The 17,624-nt window shown below is 42.9% G+C and overlaps 1 protein-coding gene across 2 annotated transcripts in view; it reads right to left on the bottom strand.

Annotated features, from left to right (window-relative positions):
- Positions 1–17,624, bottom strand: part of furinb (furin (paired basic amino acid cleaving enzyme) b) — a 131,375-nt gene that overhangs the window by 32,401 nt on the left and 81,350 nt on the right. For both annotated transcript variants that reach the window (XM_079500750.1, XM_079500751.1), the window contains exon 7: positions 990–1,078. In XM_079500750.1, coding sequence (XP_079356876.1) covers positions 990–1,078 — 89 coding nt within the window. The remainder of the gene's footprint in view (positions 1–989; positions 1,079–17,624) is intronic.

A 17,624-nucleotide genomic window follows, 5' to 3' on the forward strand; every position in this document is an offset into this window, starting at 1 on the left:
CACACACACACACACAGCTCGCCACCGCTATATTACGGCGCACAGCTGTTTATAAACAATCTGGCGATCTCGTGGCATAAACGAATTGGCGGGGGAATAACGGATGAGGGGGAGCGGGGCCAATGAGCTGGCGGGATGGGAGACGAATGTTTAATGAAGACAGAGAGGGAGAGTTACGAGCAACATCTGCGGATGGGACCGCCACGGGCCCCACCGAGTCTTATTGCTGCCTCTGACAGATTGTTTAGTGGCAAAAGTTTGTAAAAGGCTCTTCTGGAGATGCTCTGTGAAGGGAGCAAACTTATTCGAGAGGAAAAAACAACAACAGGTGAATTCACCGAGGACTATTTCCTAATAGACAAGGGTGCGTAGGAGATCAATGTTCAAACCGTGTGTACACCTGGCTTCTAATAGCGTGTAATTTCTACTGTTGTGTAGAGACCCGTGGTCTGGTGGGACGAGAACAGATGCCAGGTGAAATTACATATCTTCTTTTAGTTATCGGGATAACGAGCCGACGCTCTGACAGCAGATGTCCACAAAACCTGTGTGTTTACCTAGCATTCAGACAAAAGATTCAAGCAGGCCACCCCTACTTTCTCTCTAAATATGCCTTATGATTCTACTGAGCTTTATTCATGTTTAGTTTGTTCATGTTTTGTTCATTCATTCACTTTATTATGTTTTGTATTGTAGTATTACAGTATATGTAGTACTGATGAACCGAATACAATGGACCACAGTGGAAACAAGCACCTGGGGATTTTTGTGCTGTGACCTTTGACTGTAATTCCTGTGCGGTTAATAATTGTGTTAAAATAACACAAGTATTCAAGCAATCAATCAAAGCTCAACAATGTTTGATAATATTATATATATATATGTTTAACAGATTTGGATACATTTAAAAAACTCTTAATGTGGTTGACTGTGAAGTCTAATAGTGTTGTCTTTCGCATTTTGCATTCCAGATCATGCCTTATACCCACCTCCGATCTTGGCATTATACGCCACACCCACACCACACACACCGTTGTTGGCTGCAGCTGCAACCTCTCCCGCACAGCGAGTGCCATGCCTGCCGAGAGAGAGAGAGAGAGAGAGAGAGAAGAACAGGTTCATGAACCAGGGCTAATAATAGACAGGAGAATGATTAAAGACCCACAGCCGGGGAAAAAAAATCCCGTTATGTTTGGTTAATGTCTTTTTTTTACACGCCTACCCGTGAAAAGACTGTAAATGTTCTTTGCACTCTGCATACCGTATCTCTCCAAAACATAAATAGAGTTTAATAAACAAAACTCTGGTTTTCAGACTAGTACTCACTAAAATACCGTGGACCACACATTGCTTTTAGAAAGATTGTCATATTGGTTTAGATCCTGTTGCCTGTACATGGTTTAAAAAGTATCTCTCTGAGAGACATCAATGTGTTAAAGTTGGAGCTGTAAAATCAGAGTTCCTTTTTCTAAAGGAGTACCCCAAGGCTCGACTTTGGGTCCTATACTATTCCTTATATATCAACAATGTTTAACATTTGTATGCAGATGATACAATCTTATATTGTTTCTCAGACTCTAATCTACTCATATGCTGCAACTTGGATCTAAAATTGGTTTTAAATGCTGAAAAGACCACATTTATGTTTTCTTTTTTACAAGAGTTTTAAATGAAAATTATCCTCAGCTATACACCTCAACTGACACCACCATTGAACGAGTACCTTATTATAAATACCTCCGGATCTGACTGGATGAGAAACTTACTTTTAACACACACACATTGAAATTTTAACAAAGGAATTGCGAATGAAGCTTGGCTTTTTTTTAATCACAATAGATCCTGCTTTCCATGGCCTACTAGAAAGAGACTAATTGAGGCACTATTCATCTCTGCTTTGGACTATGGGGACATTATATACAGAAGCGCATCAGCTACCACACTTAAAAGCTTGGACCCAGTTCATCATTCTGCCCTCAGATTTATAACAGGCGACAGCTACAGTATAACACCCATCACAGCATACTGTACAATATGGTTGGTTGGCCCTCCCTTGCGACAAGGAGAGACCAACATTGTTTTCAATTTCAATTGGACATATCAACTTTGGTAAATCTCAATTGTACCTGTTTTAATTGATGTTGATTCATTATGTGATTAAATGTTCCTCTATTCATTTATTTTATTCATCTATGTTTTGTTTTTTGTTTTTCCTTTGTCTCCTCTCCCCCACATTTTTACATTGTACATTATTGATGTGTTTTGTTGCTGAAAAAGAGGGTCCCAGCCCTCAGTGTGTTCTCCGAGAACTAAATTAAGGTTGAAATAAAATGAAAAACAGGCCGGACGGTGGATACGTAGGCAATTCAGACAGCGTGTGACGTCACAGACCGAAGCCTCAGTAAAGGCAGCATTAGGCCAGGGCTCCACTGAGTCCGTTGCGTCGCATTGCATTTGGACAGTGTCAAAAAATGAACGCCGTCCAGACGCTGCAGTGGAGCTTTGGCGTTAGTCGAGTGAGGAGAAAACTCTCCCCATAATCACCATCGTCATTGAGGAAGTGACTGGCTTGTTTGGTGGATGTCCTAAATTCTGGAGCATCAAACGTATGCATAATTCATAGGATTTGGAGTACTAATTGAAAACAGAAGAGTGGGTTTTGTTTAGGGGGGGGGGGGTAGATTATTTTTCTGAGGATTTAAGCCACAGAATGGATCATGTGGACAAGGACAAAAATAAATAATTACCCCATCTCCAGCTATACACGGATATTGACAAGTAAGAATGAAGTATGGAGTTTCTCCGTGAGTCACTCATGAGGTGAAACTTAGGGACAAAAAAAAAACTGATTGGGCTTCATCTTCACTGGCCGCTGGCCATCCCAGTGAAATATGAGAGGTTATTGATGACTGTGAATTATTCACAAGAACCCCTCATCAATATTTTACGAGGGCTGCCGAGTTGTCAGAGAACAAACAGATGCCATAACACCAACTCCCCTTTATAGAATGTTGTATGGATATTATTAAACAATGCACAGCCACAGGCTGTAACCAGCTACTCACTTGATTACAGTAACTACAAGCAAATCGTCAGCACACTTTATAGAATAGAGCGAGAGCATATACAGTAATACAAAACTTTGTCTTCAGGTTGCTTCAGGCTCTAGACAATATTATGATCACTGTTAATGAAATGGCTTTAATTTCCATGCAGCCACTAGAGGCGGTATCGTGTGGCCAATGCCAGTGAAATGCGCAAAAAAATAAAGAAGAAGAAGACTCCCTTGGCCCACCAAGAAGTGATGAAATCCTGCTCTGTAGTCAGGGGCTGATCCATAGAGTAATAAAATGATAGAGACCGAACCGGAGCCAAATTTGGTGTCCAAAATGCGGAAGTGCAAACGGGCGCTCAATGTTAAACTCCAGCGGCACGGGGTTTCCTCTTCATAAATCCACAGGTCTGCCTGCAGTCCCACCTCTTACCAGTAGGGCTGAGTGCTTTAACGTTGGAGAGCCTCATTGGGGGCTTGGGCTGATCGCGGGAGGAGGTGGATTATCAGTGAGATCATAGATTAAAGTTTTAGAAGCTTTTAACAACATTTTGAGCAGAGAAACGATAATAATAATAACCGCGTGCACGGAGGATTCGGATGTACAGTAGGCTGTCTAACGTGAGTTAAAAGAAGAAAAAAAATCACACCCGTGTGAACTGAGTGGTGTAAGGTATTATATAGCCTGATCAGCTGTGGTCTGACGTAATGAAATCACACCCGTGTGAACTGAGTGACCATAGCAACCATGCTCATTTTTTTGGTACGAACAAACACGTGGACACGTAAACTAACAAAGCCAGTTGTTGGAGTGGTTTACACCACTCAAAAAGTAAAGAAATTAAAAAAATATATTATTTTAATTACTGGATTAAATAACATTAATCAAAAACGATATTTCTCGTTTTGGCAAACTGGGCAAAAAACGACACTTAGCGTTCTTGGCAAAAAAAATTGCGACCGCAGGTCCCATTTACTATGAAATCGTGCAATTCCCGTCAGTGTATCACTCAAAATCCCCATACGTGGGAAAGCCCCCATATGGTGGCCAGATCTCGTGACATCACATGACATCATCAGATGATCCCTGATGTCATAGTAATTGCGATTTGCTGTCGCATTTAAGCCCATATATGGAGATCCCTGATGTCATCAATATTGGCCAGCAACTCTACATCTGACCTCAAACCTTGATCCTTCCCCATCCATCCTTCCTCTTCGATGTCTCCCTTTTGACTGATACCTGTCCATTCAAACTCTAGACGGGCCAGCCCCAAAGTTATTGCAGCCGCGCCCGACGGCTGGCAAAAACTAGAGTTCTCAACAGGCCTAAAAATTAAGTCCCGGCCCTCATCAAACCCTGTACACTCAAGAGAATGTCCCCGCTACCACCCTTAGATCTCCATATATATATAGAGCTGACCTGTTCTGACATTCTATATGTTGATCTGACCTCATCAAACCCTATGTACACTCAAGACATTCTCCTTATATGGCCAGTACAGAATTCATTCCATGTTGATCTGACTCCCCATGCCAAAGCGCAAGCGCTCGCCCAGCAGTCTGCCGTCAACAAGGCGGATGCGTTCACGCGACCTGGCCCTTTAGGGCGAGGTTGCTTCTCGCCCTTCGAGGGTGCCCGGCTCGGGCACCCTAGCTAAATCAGTAGAGCATGCCCTGGGCTACATCTGTGCCAAATGTGGTGCTTTAAAGACTGATTAGTGCAAAAATATGCCAAAGGCCGGGGACTATTGGCTGAAATATTGTCCATATATGTGATTATAGTCATTAAAGCTAATTATGCCAATTATGAAAATTGCTCAACATATGCAAGTTAGCATCCGGCAGTTTCTACATGCTGGGGACCCATACTAAACATTTCTAACATAACAAGTTGGTGTGCTCAACATGTCCAGGTTCACAATGGAGCTCTATGGGCTGGCTACTAGACTATTAGGCTATTACTGGTAATAATATGTTCAATTGGTTTGAGGCTTTGACAGTTCATCTGCAATGTGAGGAGCATGCAAATGGTTGAAACAGAATGGGCCGCTTGCCATTCGTCATTAGGTTATTACACCGCTCATTGAGATCATACAGTACCTTGATTATTGTAGAGATATATGATTAGGAGGCCGTTTCCAGGGACGTGCTGTGCACCGTAATCTGAACATCAGCAAATTATGAGCACTGTATTGTTTTGGAGGAAGCAGTAATTACAATTCCTTGTTGGATCCCGCCAGCTCCTTGATGGGCGAGTCAGAGGACAAAGTCATTTCACAGGGTCATAGTATGAATGTGTCTCCAGCTGTGATCCTGATTAGACTGGGGCTGGCTGGCTCTCTCACTTAATTCCCACCCACTAATTCTCAATGCACTCGGTCTAACCAATTTTTGCAAAGAACACTGCTATTGCTTTCTTCTGAATTAATGAGAATAAGTCTATGCTGTGATAACAAACAATAGATGTTCACACTGCGAGACAAAAGGCAAGGAACATAGAGCAGAGCTGAAGGAAAACTACCACCAAACTGCTTTTAAATGACGCTTTCTAGCGTGGCATTTGTTGCATGACCTTGGCTGGCAACAGGCATACGCACCAGATTCAAGTGATTTATTAACACGCAATAACGTGACATGACAAGGCTTATTTTTTTAATGACAGACGACCTTAGCCTGGCACAGCATATGGCAAGATGTGATACATCACTAAAGCTATTAAAACCTAATCAAACTAATCAAGGGGTTAAGCAAACATTGTTGCACAGCTGTGGTACCTAGTTTATTTCAAAGTTAATTAATACCATGGGGTCAACGACAACAACGATTGAAAACAATCTCGTAATAAAGTGAATTAAATGTGTAATTTCCAGACTATGTTTGTCTATGGGACATTTGTCAAGACATTTTTTCTCAGGATACTCAGAGCAATCGTTGATCTTGCATGGCTTATCACTGGGGGGAACAGAGTGGCATTCTGACGCAGCGCCACTCCGACGCGTGTGGTTAGGTTTAGGGTTAGGGACAGGGTTAGCATTGAGCGTGTCGTAATGGCAGTGCATCAGACAGTGGTGCTGTGAATACACCATTACCTCACATACTCCTTAATTAACCTCGCGTCAAAAAAGCCTGGAGGAAAGCCTGGTCTGTATTACTAAATTGCTGTATGTTATCTTACGGTCTAGGTGTGGTGTGGTTTAGACCTGATGATAAAAAAACCCTCTTATGTTCCGGTTGGGGTTTCCGGCTTTTTCAACGTTGCTTTGCTTTGATCCTCCCCGTTTGTTTTAAGTCTCGCCAGTCGCTACAAGTTGGAATAAAATATGGAATTATGGATGTAACAAATTAACTATTCCAAGTCGGATTCATACGCAGCATCAAGGCTTTTATTGGGTACAGTAGGCCCTAAAATTATGATTCCCTTGATCACAAGTCATTTTGGGTAATTTGCATGTTCCTGTCTGATGATGACTACAAACCAGTGACTACAACATGACGCGAGATATCATCCGCTCCCGACGCGATCATAAACCCGAAAAGGAATGCTTCCCAGGCTACTCCTTAATAGAGAGGCAGGGCTGCCTGCTGCACTGATATCGTCGACAGTGGGCGAAAACACCAGGCGCACACCAGAAACACCAGGCGCACACCAGGAACACCAGGCGCATGGCCATCCAGCAGTGGGTGGTTTGGAGTGCTTGTATTCCTGGCTAGCAGCAAAGCCATTGTTCCCTCCACGGCACCAACAGTCATTGTGGCTGCTGACTGCAAATATCATCATGGCCACAGACGCCAGGGAAAGGAAGCAGAGCTAGGATGGGCTGATGTCTGATGCTGAATAATAGATTAAGACTAATTCAGTATAATTGGATAATGAGAATTTATATAACCGCGGAGAAATTAAATAAATTTGATCCTAACATTCCTGATTTATGTTATAAATGTAGTGAACATAAATGTACCCTATTCCATTGCTTATGGGAATGTGAGGAGATTAAAACATTCTGGAGGTCTGTGGTCCATTATGTCTGTCTCAGATTACATCAGGTCCAGTTCCTCTCTGTGCTAAATTATGTATACTCAGTATTTATCCATTCAATTGTACACTAAATAATAAAGACAAAAGAATGATTGACCTGTTACAGGCCAGACGCTCAATTGCGCTATGTTGGACAAATGTCAATGCCCCTACGATCGGCTTTTGGTTGAGGAATTTAACGACCAGTTTGGCACCTGAGAAACTAACGTATGCAATTAGGAAGAAACCTGCTGTATTCTATAAGATATGGGAGAGGTTCTTGGACTTCATTAAGCGAGGTGATATTGAAGAGGCTTTGGATGTATATAATTGCATTGAAAATACTATGTTGTAAAGAAAAATCAATAAACATATGTTTTAAAAAAAAGTCTGATGCTGGGAGGGAGCCAGCCATTTACAGACCATATACTGTACAGCACATAGACAAAACAGCTGCTTGATTATAGTGTGTGTGTGTGTGTGTGTGTGTGTGTGTTTGTGAGAGTGTCTGATTACAATGAATTGGTTTAGTTTCAAGCAGCCAGACAGCTTAATGTGTGCAGAGGGATTCGGCCGTGCCAGACCCACCAGACAAATGCATTTATGATAAGGCTGCATTTTTATCTGTCAAACACCCATGAAATGAAATGATTTCCGTGGCACTTTGCTAAATGTTTTTTTTCCCTACTCCTCCCCCCCACCCCCAAATCCCATTTTAAATAGCTTTGGAGGAGTGCTGATGAATGACAGAATGATCAGTGAGGTCATGGAGGAGAAGCAAAGGCAAAAGCAGAGGTAAAAAAACAGAGCAATTAATTTGGACTGAACCTGGAGTCTCCAGGACGTGCGAGTGGCCTCCAGGACAGATGTGTGAAGTGGTTTTATCCTTATACAGTTGGAGGCCATCGATATTGTCCTTTTCTTTTTGCTGAGGTTTGCGTGATCTGCGCAAAAGGACAGTTAACCCATTTTGGGCGGGAACCCCTTTTGGTGTTTTAAACATTATGTTATAATTTAGCTATTGAAAAATAGCAGATCTACAAGCTCATAGCGCGCCACCGAGTGGCGCGCTATGAGCTTGTAGGTCTGCTATTTTTGAAAAATCGTGAAAATATTTATTTCAGAAAACTGGAGGATTTAGAAGGATTTTTTAAAATTTTTGAGGTCAGGCCTAAATGGGTCAAATGATAAGGGACAATATCGGTGGCACCCAACTGTACAATACCTCCAAGCACCCATGGACTCTGGGCTCTATTTTCATGCCAGTGCAAGCAAGGAGGCGTTATTGTCCTCTAGCGATTTGACAATTAATTCTGCAGGGCGCAGACCGAATAATGTCTTGCCTGAGCCCAGTTTGGCAATTTCATGGTCAATAATAAACACATTTGTCTCGGCAGGGACAGAGTGGTAAAATAGGAGGTGTCAGTCAAAAACAATCTGCTCTGTGTATAGAATGTATGTCAAAAAAATGCTGTGGTAATATGCTGACTGCATATATACTGCATCTGAAATCACATTAGAATGCTAGGTGAATGATCTAGGCTCATGTCATGTCGTCATCCCACTTTAAGGCAACTTATCCAATCAATGACTAATTTAAATGCAACCTGCAATCAATTGAGCACTACAAATTACTAGCACAGTTGGTCGTTCAATACACCCGTTTCACTTGAATGAAACACTAGTATCTCTGCCTTGAAGCAGGTAAGCTATTCCTACATATCGTTTGTTGCTGTCGGGCAAAAACCAAGTATCTCCATATTTAAACTTGTTGTTTTTCCAGTGAATTAATACCCTACTTCACCATATAGTACAGTATCGCAGCGTCATATTAGTAAGTAGTGAAAATCGACGAAATACAAGCTCACAATAACGCGGCAGATGGCAACACATTGTGAACTTGTAGAGTAGACTGACTATTTTTGCTCTTTTTGAGTGGTGCAGCCACTCCAATGCACATCAATGTGTGTCCCTGGCTGGCTGGCAGGGTCTGTCTCTGGGTCTGTCCGTCCCAGCACGGAAATAGCGTGTCACTGTTGTGCAGCCTAAAGGTGACTTGTTCAGACACTTAAAACTGTCAGATTGCAACAGACTAGCATTTTTTAATCAGCACACAAACCAGTCGGCCGACAAAACATTATTTTTCCACATGCAAATTGCAAAAATCAGCCTGCAGCGCAATTTGCAGTGTTGCCCGTTGCTTTAGTTTGGGCTTATTTCTGAAGTGTAGTTGCTTATTTGGCCTTGCTATCATGATTCTTTTTGAATATAGCTGATGTAATAGGGCTCAAAGTGTTGAAACTGGCTGCTTGTTTTGGGCTTGTTTTCATAGACCTGGTAGCTTATTTCACTCACAGAATCTGGCAACCCTGGAGTCTCATGAAATGCATCCCACAACAAAACAAAACACACAGCATTTTTTTTCCGCTAGTTTTGCTTTGGAGTTGATCATGAATTGAGTTGAGATTGAGAATCATTATGGTATCTAGTTCACACTACACGAGTAGTCAGCACTGAAACATGACGAGTCAGACGAACAGACTAGAGAACCACTCTACAGTGGAGTATTCGGTTCTTCATCAACGGGTTCCGACGTATTGGCAAGGTGATATGGACGGCAAGCGACGGGAGCTTGTCATCGGGAGTCTCTTGCCGACAACCAAAATTACCGACAGCCGACGGTCTGTGCCACGCATGCACGTGCGCACGCACGCACACACACACACACACACACACACACACACACGTGCATGCACGCACGCACGCACGCCAGGGAGGAGGGCTTGTACAGTACAGTAGGCTACTACAGCACGAGTACAATACAGTACCACTCACTTCAGACGGGTCTGATTTCTTTGAAAGTGAATGTGGATTATTCTGTGGGTATTAAAAGGAGTGTGACTAAATACTAACTACATTGGATCCATAACACAGGTTATTTATTTTTTTTCCCCGAAAAATAACGATTTTGGACATTATAGTAAGGTTTCTACAATACAGTGATGATATAAGTTATTTTGTAAGTGCACTGATTTTCATTCTTAAACCACAGTATATTTCAATTTCCTTTATTGTTTTAGGTGTCTGCACCCTTTACAGAATATGTTCTGACAACATCATAAAGTGTAGATAATTACTTTGATGATAATGGCCATTGGTTAACAAACAAGCCCACACAAGATGCCCACGCAAATCATCATCCCAGGAACAGAAATCCACATTAATGAAATATTATTGTATCAGTGCACGGACTGCACCCACCAAGGGGATGTAAATTATGAAACCTGGGCAAGCTCAGAAACCAAAATATGTGTAATAAAATACAAGCAGTTTATGAATTATAAATAAATTATTCAGGGTTGCCCCTCTTTAGCAAAAAATAAATACAGTAGTCTCTAACTCGAGAGTAAGAACGGCAAAATACCATTCAGCTCAACAGATATCTGATGATTGCTGCATTTCTAAGGAATGTTTACACAGCATATATGGAAAAACAGCCAAACTTAAAACAATTTATCAGTGTATACACACTTTTCAAAGCATCAACAGTAATTATCCATGATCGACAACGGGAGCACCATGCAAGCTTTGGAATGTTCGGCAATCAGCGCTCTACATCCGCATTTGGAGTGTTCTTATTTTGAAATTCTTCATATTTCCTGGTTTCTTTCTTGTGGTTACTTTACAGTTGTGTTCCTATTCCTAAATGTTGTAGAAATCTTTTTCCTATGTAGCCATTGCCTGTTTTGTCTCACCATTCCAATTGCTAATCATGTTGTTCGCCTGTGTCCCAGCCAATCAATCTATTTATATTTATTTATCCAAACTGTCTGTTGTTTATACTCCCCTCTTGTCTGTTCCTTGCCAGTTGCTTGTATGCCACATTTGTTTGTTCTTGGCTCCTTGTTCTCTTAATTAAATCTAAGTTTCCCTCATGTATACAATGTAGTGCTCGATCTCATAGGGCCAGATTCACAACGGAAATTTACGACCAGGTGTAAATGAAGTGTGTAATGATAGCGTATTAATCCGTCCGATCAAGCTCATGTCTCATTCACCAAAGGTGGCATAATGACTTAATTTGTGCAGATCGTCCGTGTATTTCATTTCGCCTCTTTCCCAAGCGATTCGCCTGGTGTCACCTGGTTTAATAGAACACCCACAACAATTTCACGCCATATAAGGCAACAGGAAATATGTTTCCTCGCGTGAAACGTCATCACATGACGTCAATGTATCAATTTGTAACACAGTGTACTCTCTCTCTCTCTAATTGTAACCATTACTTGGTTACATTTGTACACAGAGTTAAATGTGACTGTACAGAGCCAGTTCACTGTAAAGAGGCTGTGGAGGGCAGCAGACAGAAGAAAGCTGGAGACTCTGTTTAAACAGGCAATGTGACCCCTTTATCTTATCAGGAGGACCGAGGGGGATAGACAGAGCTGTTATCTGTCGCTGCTTCAGGCCAAGGCAACACATCCCGGCCCAGTTCTTGCCCTGCCCTTTGCGAGACAATGCAGTCTCTCCACAGGCTAAGGCTATGAGATGCAGTGTAACACGCACGCACGCAATCACAAAGAGGATGCACGCACGCGTGCATGCAGTCACACGGACCTCAAAATCTTTCCAGTTTTCTGAAATAAATATTTTCACGATTTTTCAAAAATAGCAGACCTACAAGCTCGTAGCGCGCCACTCGGTGGCGCGCTATGAGCTTGTAGATCTGCTATTTTTCAATAGCTAACTTATAACATAATGTTTAAAACACCAAAAGGGGTTCCCGCCCAAAATGGGTTAACTGTCCTTTTGCGCAGATCACGCAAACCTCAGCAAAAAGAAAAGGACAATATCGATGGCCTCCAACTGTATGCATGTAAAAGAAACAGCGGCTTGGTTTATTCCTTAAATGTCAGGGTTTATGTAGAGAGACAAAACAAAACTAGAAACTGAACTCACTATTTAGTGAAGAAGAAATACTTTCTCTGCTTGTACAGTGTCCCTGGGTGAGAGTGCCGTTTCCACTGCAGTATGTCCTTATGTTGCCTTTTTTATTAAGTGGTTTTGTCCTTGGTATTTTTGTAGTTTACTAGTGTTTGGTACGGCGTACGGAGTGTACAGCACTTTGATTCAACACTGTTGTGTTAAATGTGCTTTATAAATAAAGTGGATTGGATTAGAGTGAGACACTTAACCTTATCCTTTAACCTTATCTAGTCCACGGGCAAACATTTCACGGATGTACTGTACAAATGTACTGTGACAACAATTTAAGCGTCTCACAGTGAAAATGGCCTACTGTATCTACAAGCATTGTGAGCTTGTAGATCTGCCATTTTCACTATTTTGCAAATGTTCCACCGATAATGACATGCCTTTGAAGGGTGCCAGGTTGAAAGTAGTTAATAAGCAGTCTACAGTACGTTCAAACCTTCCCACCACACACACTAGTAACTCTAGATCCAGACAGAACAGTGAAGACATCTCAGTATTAATTCTAAACACGGTTGCACTCTAACCTCCCATCTCTGTAATATATCCCGACTTTAACCACAACCTTTGTACTAAAACCAACACCTACAGTAACTGTTACACCTAAACGTAACTTTAATCCTGGATAAATATCGATCCTTTGGCCTGTGGTGATGAAGAAAAGGTTTCCCGGGGTGAAACACTGCTTGTATGTTGGTGGCAGAATACAATGGTACTGTAACTGGTACCCTAGTTTTAAATGAACACTGGGCCCAATTCAAAATAGAATGAATATTAGTTGCTGAGCAGGGGACATAGTAACGCCCTAAATAAATTCCACATACAGTGTAACATATGAAGCTCTATCGAATCGAGCGAGGGAAAAAAAGAGCATATAGAGGGCCTGGGGGAATTATAGGTCTCATGGGTGGATGCGCGCGTGTGTGTGTGTGTGTGTGTGTGTGTGTGTGTGTGTGTGTGTGTGTGTGTGTGTGTGTGTGTGTGTGTGTGTGTGTGTGTGTGTGTGTGTGTGTGTGTGTGTGTGTGTGTGTGTGTGTGTGTGTGTGTGTGTGTGTGTGTGCGTGCGTGCGTGCGTGCACACACACACACACACACACACACACACACACACACACACACACACACACACACACTCTCTATGGGTGTTCAATTATTATTATCACAGTGTGACTGATGTGTACCCCACGTTTGGCAGAATTGTCAGATCTGTGTCTTGGTTTATAGCTCTCCTGGTTGCTATCTATGCCAGAGGAGTGAATGGAATGGGCAAGGGTCCTATGGTGCTGCTAAAGGGATTAGATTATTTTGTCCGCTCATGCAGCTTTTATCCATAGCCTGAGGCTGGACTGTTCAGTTGTTCCGGTATTTCATGTAGTGGAGGTCTATACACAGCGTAGGCCAACCAGGCAGCTGGATGCTCTCTGCATCCCTGATGTCTCCTCCAAAAATACATAACTTACAGCTTCGTTAAGATCCAGATCGTACAGCTTTGATTCCTCTCCTTCCATGATCCAGATCTTACAGCTTCGTTAAGATTCAGATCGTACAGCTCTGATTCCTCTCCTTCCATGATCCAGATCGCACAGCTTCGTTAAGATTCAGATCGTACAGCTCTGATTCCTCTCCTTCCATGATCCAGATCGCACAGCTTCGTTAAGATTCAGATCGTACAGCTTTGATTCTTCTCCTTCCATGATCCAGATCTTACAGCTTCGTTAAGATTCAGATCTTAAAACTTTGATTCCTCTCCTTCCATGATCCAGATCTTACAGCTTCGTACGATTCAGATCTTAAAACTCTGCTCCCAAACTCCAAATCTTAACCACTTCAATCCGAGTGTCCCTATCCTGGGGGGCGAACATGCAGCGGTGCTGCTGCTCTACAAGCTCACAACCGTTTTGAGCATGTTCTGTAGATTTTTGGTGAACATATTTAGTGACAGCTTCAATTCCTATCCTGATCCAACTTTCAAGACAATAGCAGATCTACAAGCTCGTAGCACGGCACTAGGTGCCGTGCTATGAGCTTACAGCTTAGACAGGAAAGGCGGGGAGAGATGGGCGTAAGACCTACGCAGCAAAGGTCGTCGGGATCGGGACTCGAACCTGCAACACGCTGTCAGGCTTACCAGCCTAGGTGCCTGGACCGCTCGGCCAGCCCAGGCCAAAGGACCACTTCACCACTTTTCAGGCTGTGTGGGCAGTTCAGAAACCCGTCCACCAGTGACATCATCAATGGGGAATCCAAGCTAATAGAAACCGCAGGCTTTCTATTCCTGAAAATGTGCTATGCGATAATGGAAGCCTTCATTCTCACGATAATACAAATCTAAATATTTTACGATGATGTCACTGGTGGACGGGTTTCTGAACTGCCCACACAGCCAGCCCTCCTATGAAAAAAAGATCCTAATATTTTTTTGTGTGGTATTTTATCAGCATATATTAGTGAGGACCAATTATACGAAGATAAGTTGAAAAGTGGTGAAGTGGTCCTTTAAGTGTTTAGGGAAAATTCAACTAACACAGACGCAGCTTAAAATAACGACTCATCAACAAGCTAATTGAAAAAGGCTTTTGAGCCAAAGGCAAATGATTTGGTGTTTGAACGGACATGAGCGGAGCAAATGAGATGCACAACAATTCAACCAGGGTTCTCAAGAAATGTAATGGCATGAATCCTGCAGGAAGACAGGATGAATACGCATTTTGAATGGCCTTAACCCATTTTGATCTGGGAACGATTCTATAAATGTCTTCTAAATCCTGACAGTTTTCTGAAAAAGCTATGTTTCTATGTCAGTCGTTCTTAGATTTTTCAAAAATAGCAGACCTAGAAGCTCGTAGCGCACCACTCGGTGGCGCGCTACGAGCTTGTAGATCTGCTATTTTTCAATAGCTAAAGCATAACATAATGCTAACACCAAAAGGGGTTCCCGCCCAAAATGGGTTAAAGCAATAAGGGCAACTTAATGAGAGAAACACATTCATTCTCCAACGACATCTCACTTATAAGTGAGTACATTCGCGCGCCGCTGACACACCTGCTTAAAGATTCCATTCGTCACGTCTCCATACAGCCGAGCGGACTAATGTTGATGGACTCCAGGTGATCGGGAATGTGGTGCTAGATGTGGGTTTGGCGCAGGACTGCCACCCTCAATCACTGTGGCCCTGTGCCTTATTGAGCTGGCTGGGGAACAGCAGCCTTCAATCACACAGCAGCCCACTCACTGGATAGAAAGTGTATTAATGGCAGAGACGTGCGGCGGGGAGCGGTACGGATCTGAGTCTGCGAGCGAGTGTACCCCATGCCAAACATCTACCTCTCAATGTCTGTCCATTCATCTGCCGCCTCCCAGCCGTCTGGGGAAATAAACACACTGTCCCGAGCAGAATAAACAAGGAGGGAGCAGGAGGAGCGAGGCAGAGCCTCCAAACGGGATTCTAAATTAGAACTGCTGAGGCGCATGGTAAACAAGCCGAGCGTAGACACGCTTTTGCAGCGCATGAAAGCCACAGAAAACAGGAGTAGGTGTTTTGACGAGTGCTGTGTCTTCTTTATCTTGTTATTTATTTATTTTTTTGGTTACACAACCAAGTGTCAGACTGAATATTATTTCTGTCAAACTGTCAAGGGCTGGGATGGGGATAAGGCATGAGACTAATAGGCTTAGACATCAAAGTTGCCATTTGCTAAATTACTTAACTCATTTACTCTGCCGTAGGCGGAGTTTACTTAATTATGTCTTAAGTATTTGGCATTAGCTGCTCATAATAACAGAGTGAGAAACACTTTGGATATAAAAACTGCTTCATAATGCAATGCATTTTCAATTGAATTATTTCTTCTACTTAGCCAACTCCTGTTTCTCTCACAGCCAACTTCTCCGTCAGTGACCCAGACTGTATAATAAGACGGCGACTGGGACACATCATGCCGCAATAGCTAGTGGAGGTGTGACAGAGATGTAAGATCTCCGGCTGCTGCGGCAGGAATTGTACCCGCATGTGGACAGCAGAGGTGTCACCATCAGTCCAAATAGATTCCTGTCTGGCCCTCCTTACCTTCTGCGTCCACACTATTGACAACATTGTAATGGAGGAGCGAGGCGAAAGCACTTAAAGTAGACAAACATTCAGATGATGGAGTACTGTACAAAGGGATTACCTGCTTGGGCAAAACTCACCTCCAACTGAGCTTGAATCCCCTCCAACAATATCTGCCAGCAATGTCAGCTCAGAACACGAAGCACCATCGAACAACTCTTAACCCTTAGAAGGTGAAAGACGCCAATTGGCGTCATTGCTTACATTCTGTAAATGATCAATGACGCCAATTGGCGTCTTTCTCTTTTTTGATTAATCTAAACATATTAATATGCTCCGAAGCGCTGTTTAAATTCCTGAGCTTATATTCCAACTACATTACCCAGAAAACCCGTGTCACGTGACACACGTGTACGTGTTGCCATTGGAAGCTGGTCCCACCCCCTGTAAACAGTGGGGGCAGAGGGAGTCTTCATAGTTTTCATTGTTTTGCCTGTTTTGCCGTCTCGCCCGAGCGATTTTCTAGCAGAAAAAGTTGAAAGCAGTTCTATTTATTTGAGCGAGTTTTGTGGTAGTAGTATTGATCCATACGCGTCCCAGTCGCCTTCTCCAGGCGGAGTAGCCCTGGTCCAGTGCTTACAGCGAGACTCGCTGCTCCCTCCCTCCTTTTTTCATTGTCTCCCCATCGTCGTCCGATGAGCTATACCGGGAAACCATTGAAGAAGACGATCAACCCGGAATGTTTTGAGGTAATCTTATTGTAGAAAATGCCCTTCTATAGTGATCAGAAATCATAAGATGATCGCTACAAATAGATGCTTGGATAATTACTACTACTAGTCAGATCATGACGCCAGAATGACTCACCACGATGGCCCCAAGCCATTAGCCAGCACCTTTGGTGCTGGCTAATGGGGGGGTTGGTGTCGATCGTTTGGTCGGTGCATTGGTGCTGGCTAATGGCTGGAGGGGGGGTTGGTGTCGATCGGTTGGTCGGTGCAGTACAAATGTATCGTAGCAGGCATGCACGCATGGCAGTACAATTATTTTATATTGTAGCGTGCCTTATAGGCGATCTGATCTTTAGAGTAATGTTCGCTCCTTTTATTTACTGTCTACAAAGACGGAGAACAAACATGCATCGTTTACTGAAGCAACGCGTGGTTATGATGACCTTGCTACAAGGATCGGAGGGGGGACGGGGAGTGAAGCTAACAGTAGCGTATTATATAAGATCTGTATGACGTTTCATTGACGTCTGAGCTTGCGTGATAATCGCATTCATTGTATATTGTATACAATCATCATTGTACATTGTTTAGTGTGTCTCCGTGTGATGATGATGATGACGACGATGATGTCAGATAGCCTACGTCCCCCCCCCCCCCAACTGGCTATTGGCCGGGCTGACTACAGCTAAATGTTTATTTTTATATATTTAGAACTGGCATCAGATGAGGAGGAGGAGGATGATGATGATGATGATGATGATGATGATGATGATGAAGACGAT

This window comes from Electrona antarctica (assembly GCF_951216825.1).
Source record: "Electrona antarctica genome assembly, chromosome: 5".
In the NCBI taxonomy this organism is placed as follows: domain Eukaryota; kingdom Metazoa; phylum Chordata; class Actinopteri; order Myctophiformes; family Myctophidae; genus Electrona; species Electrona antarctica.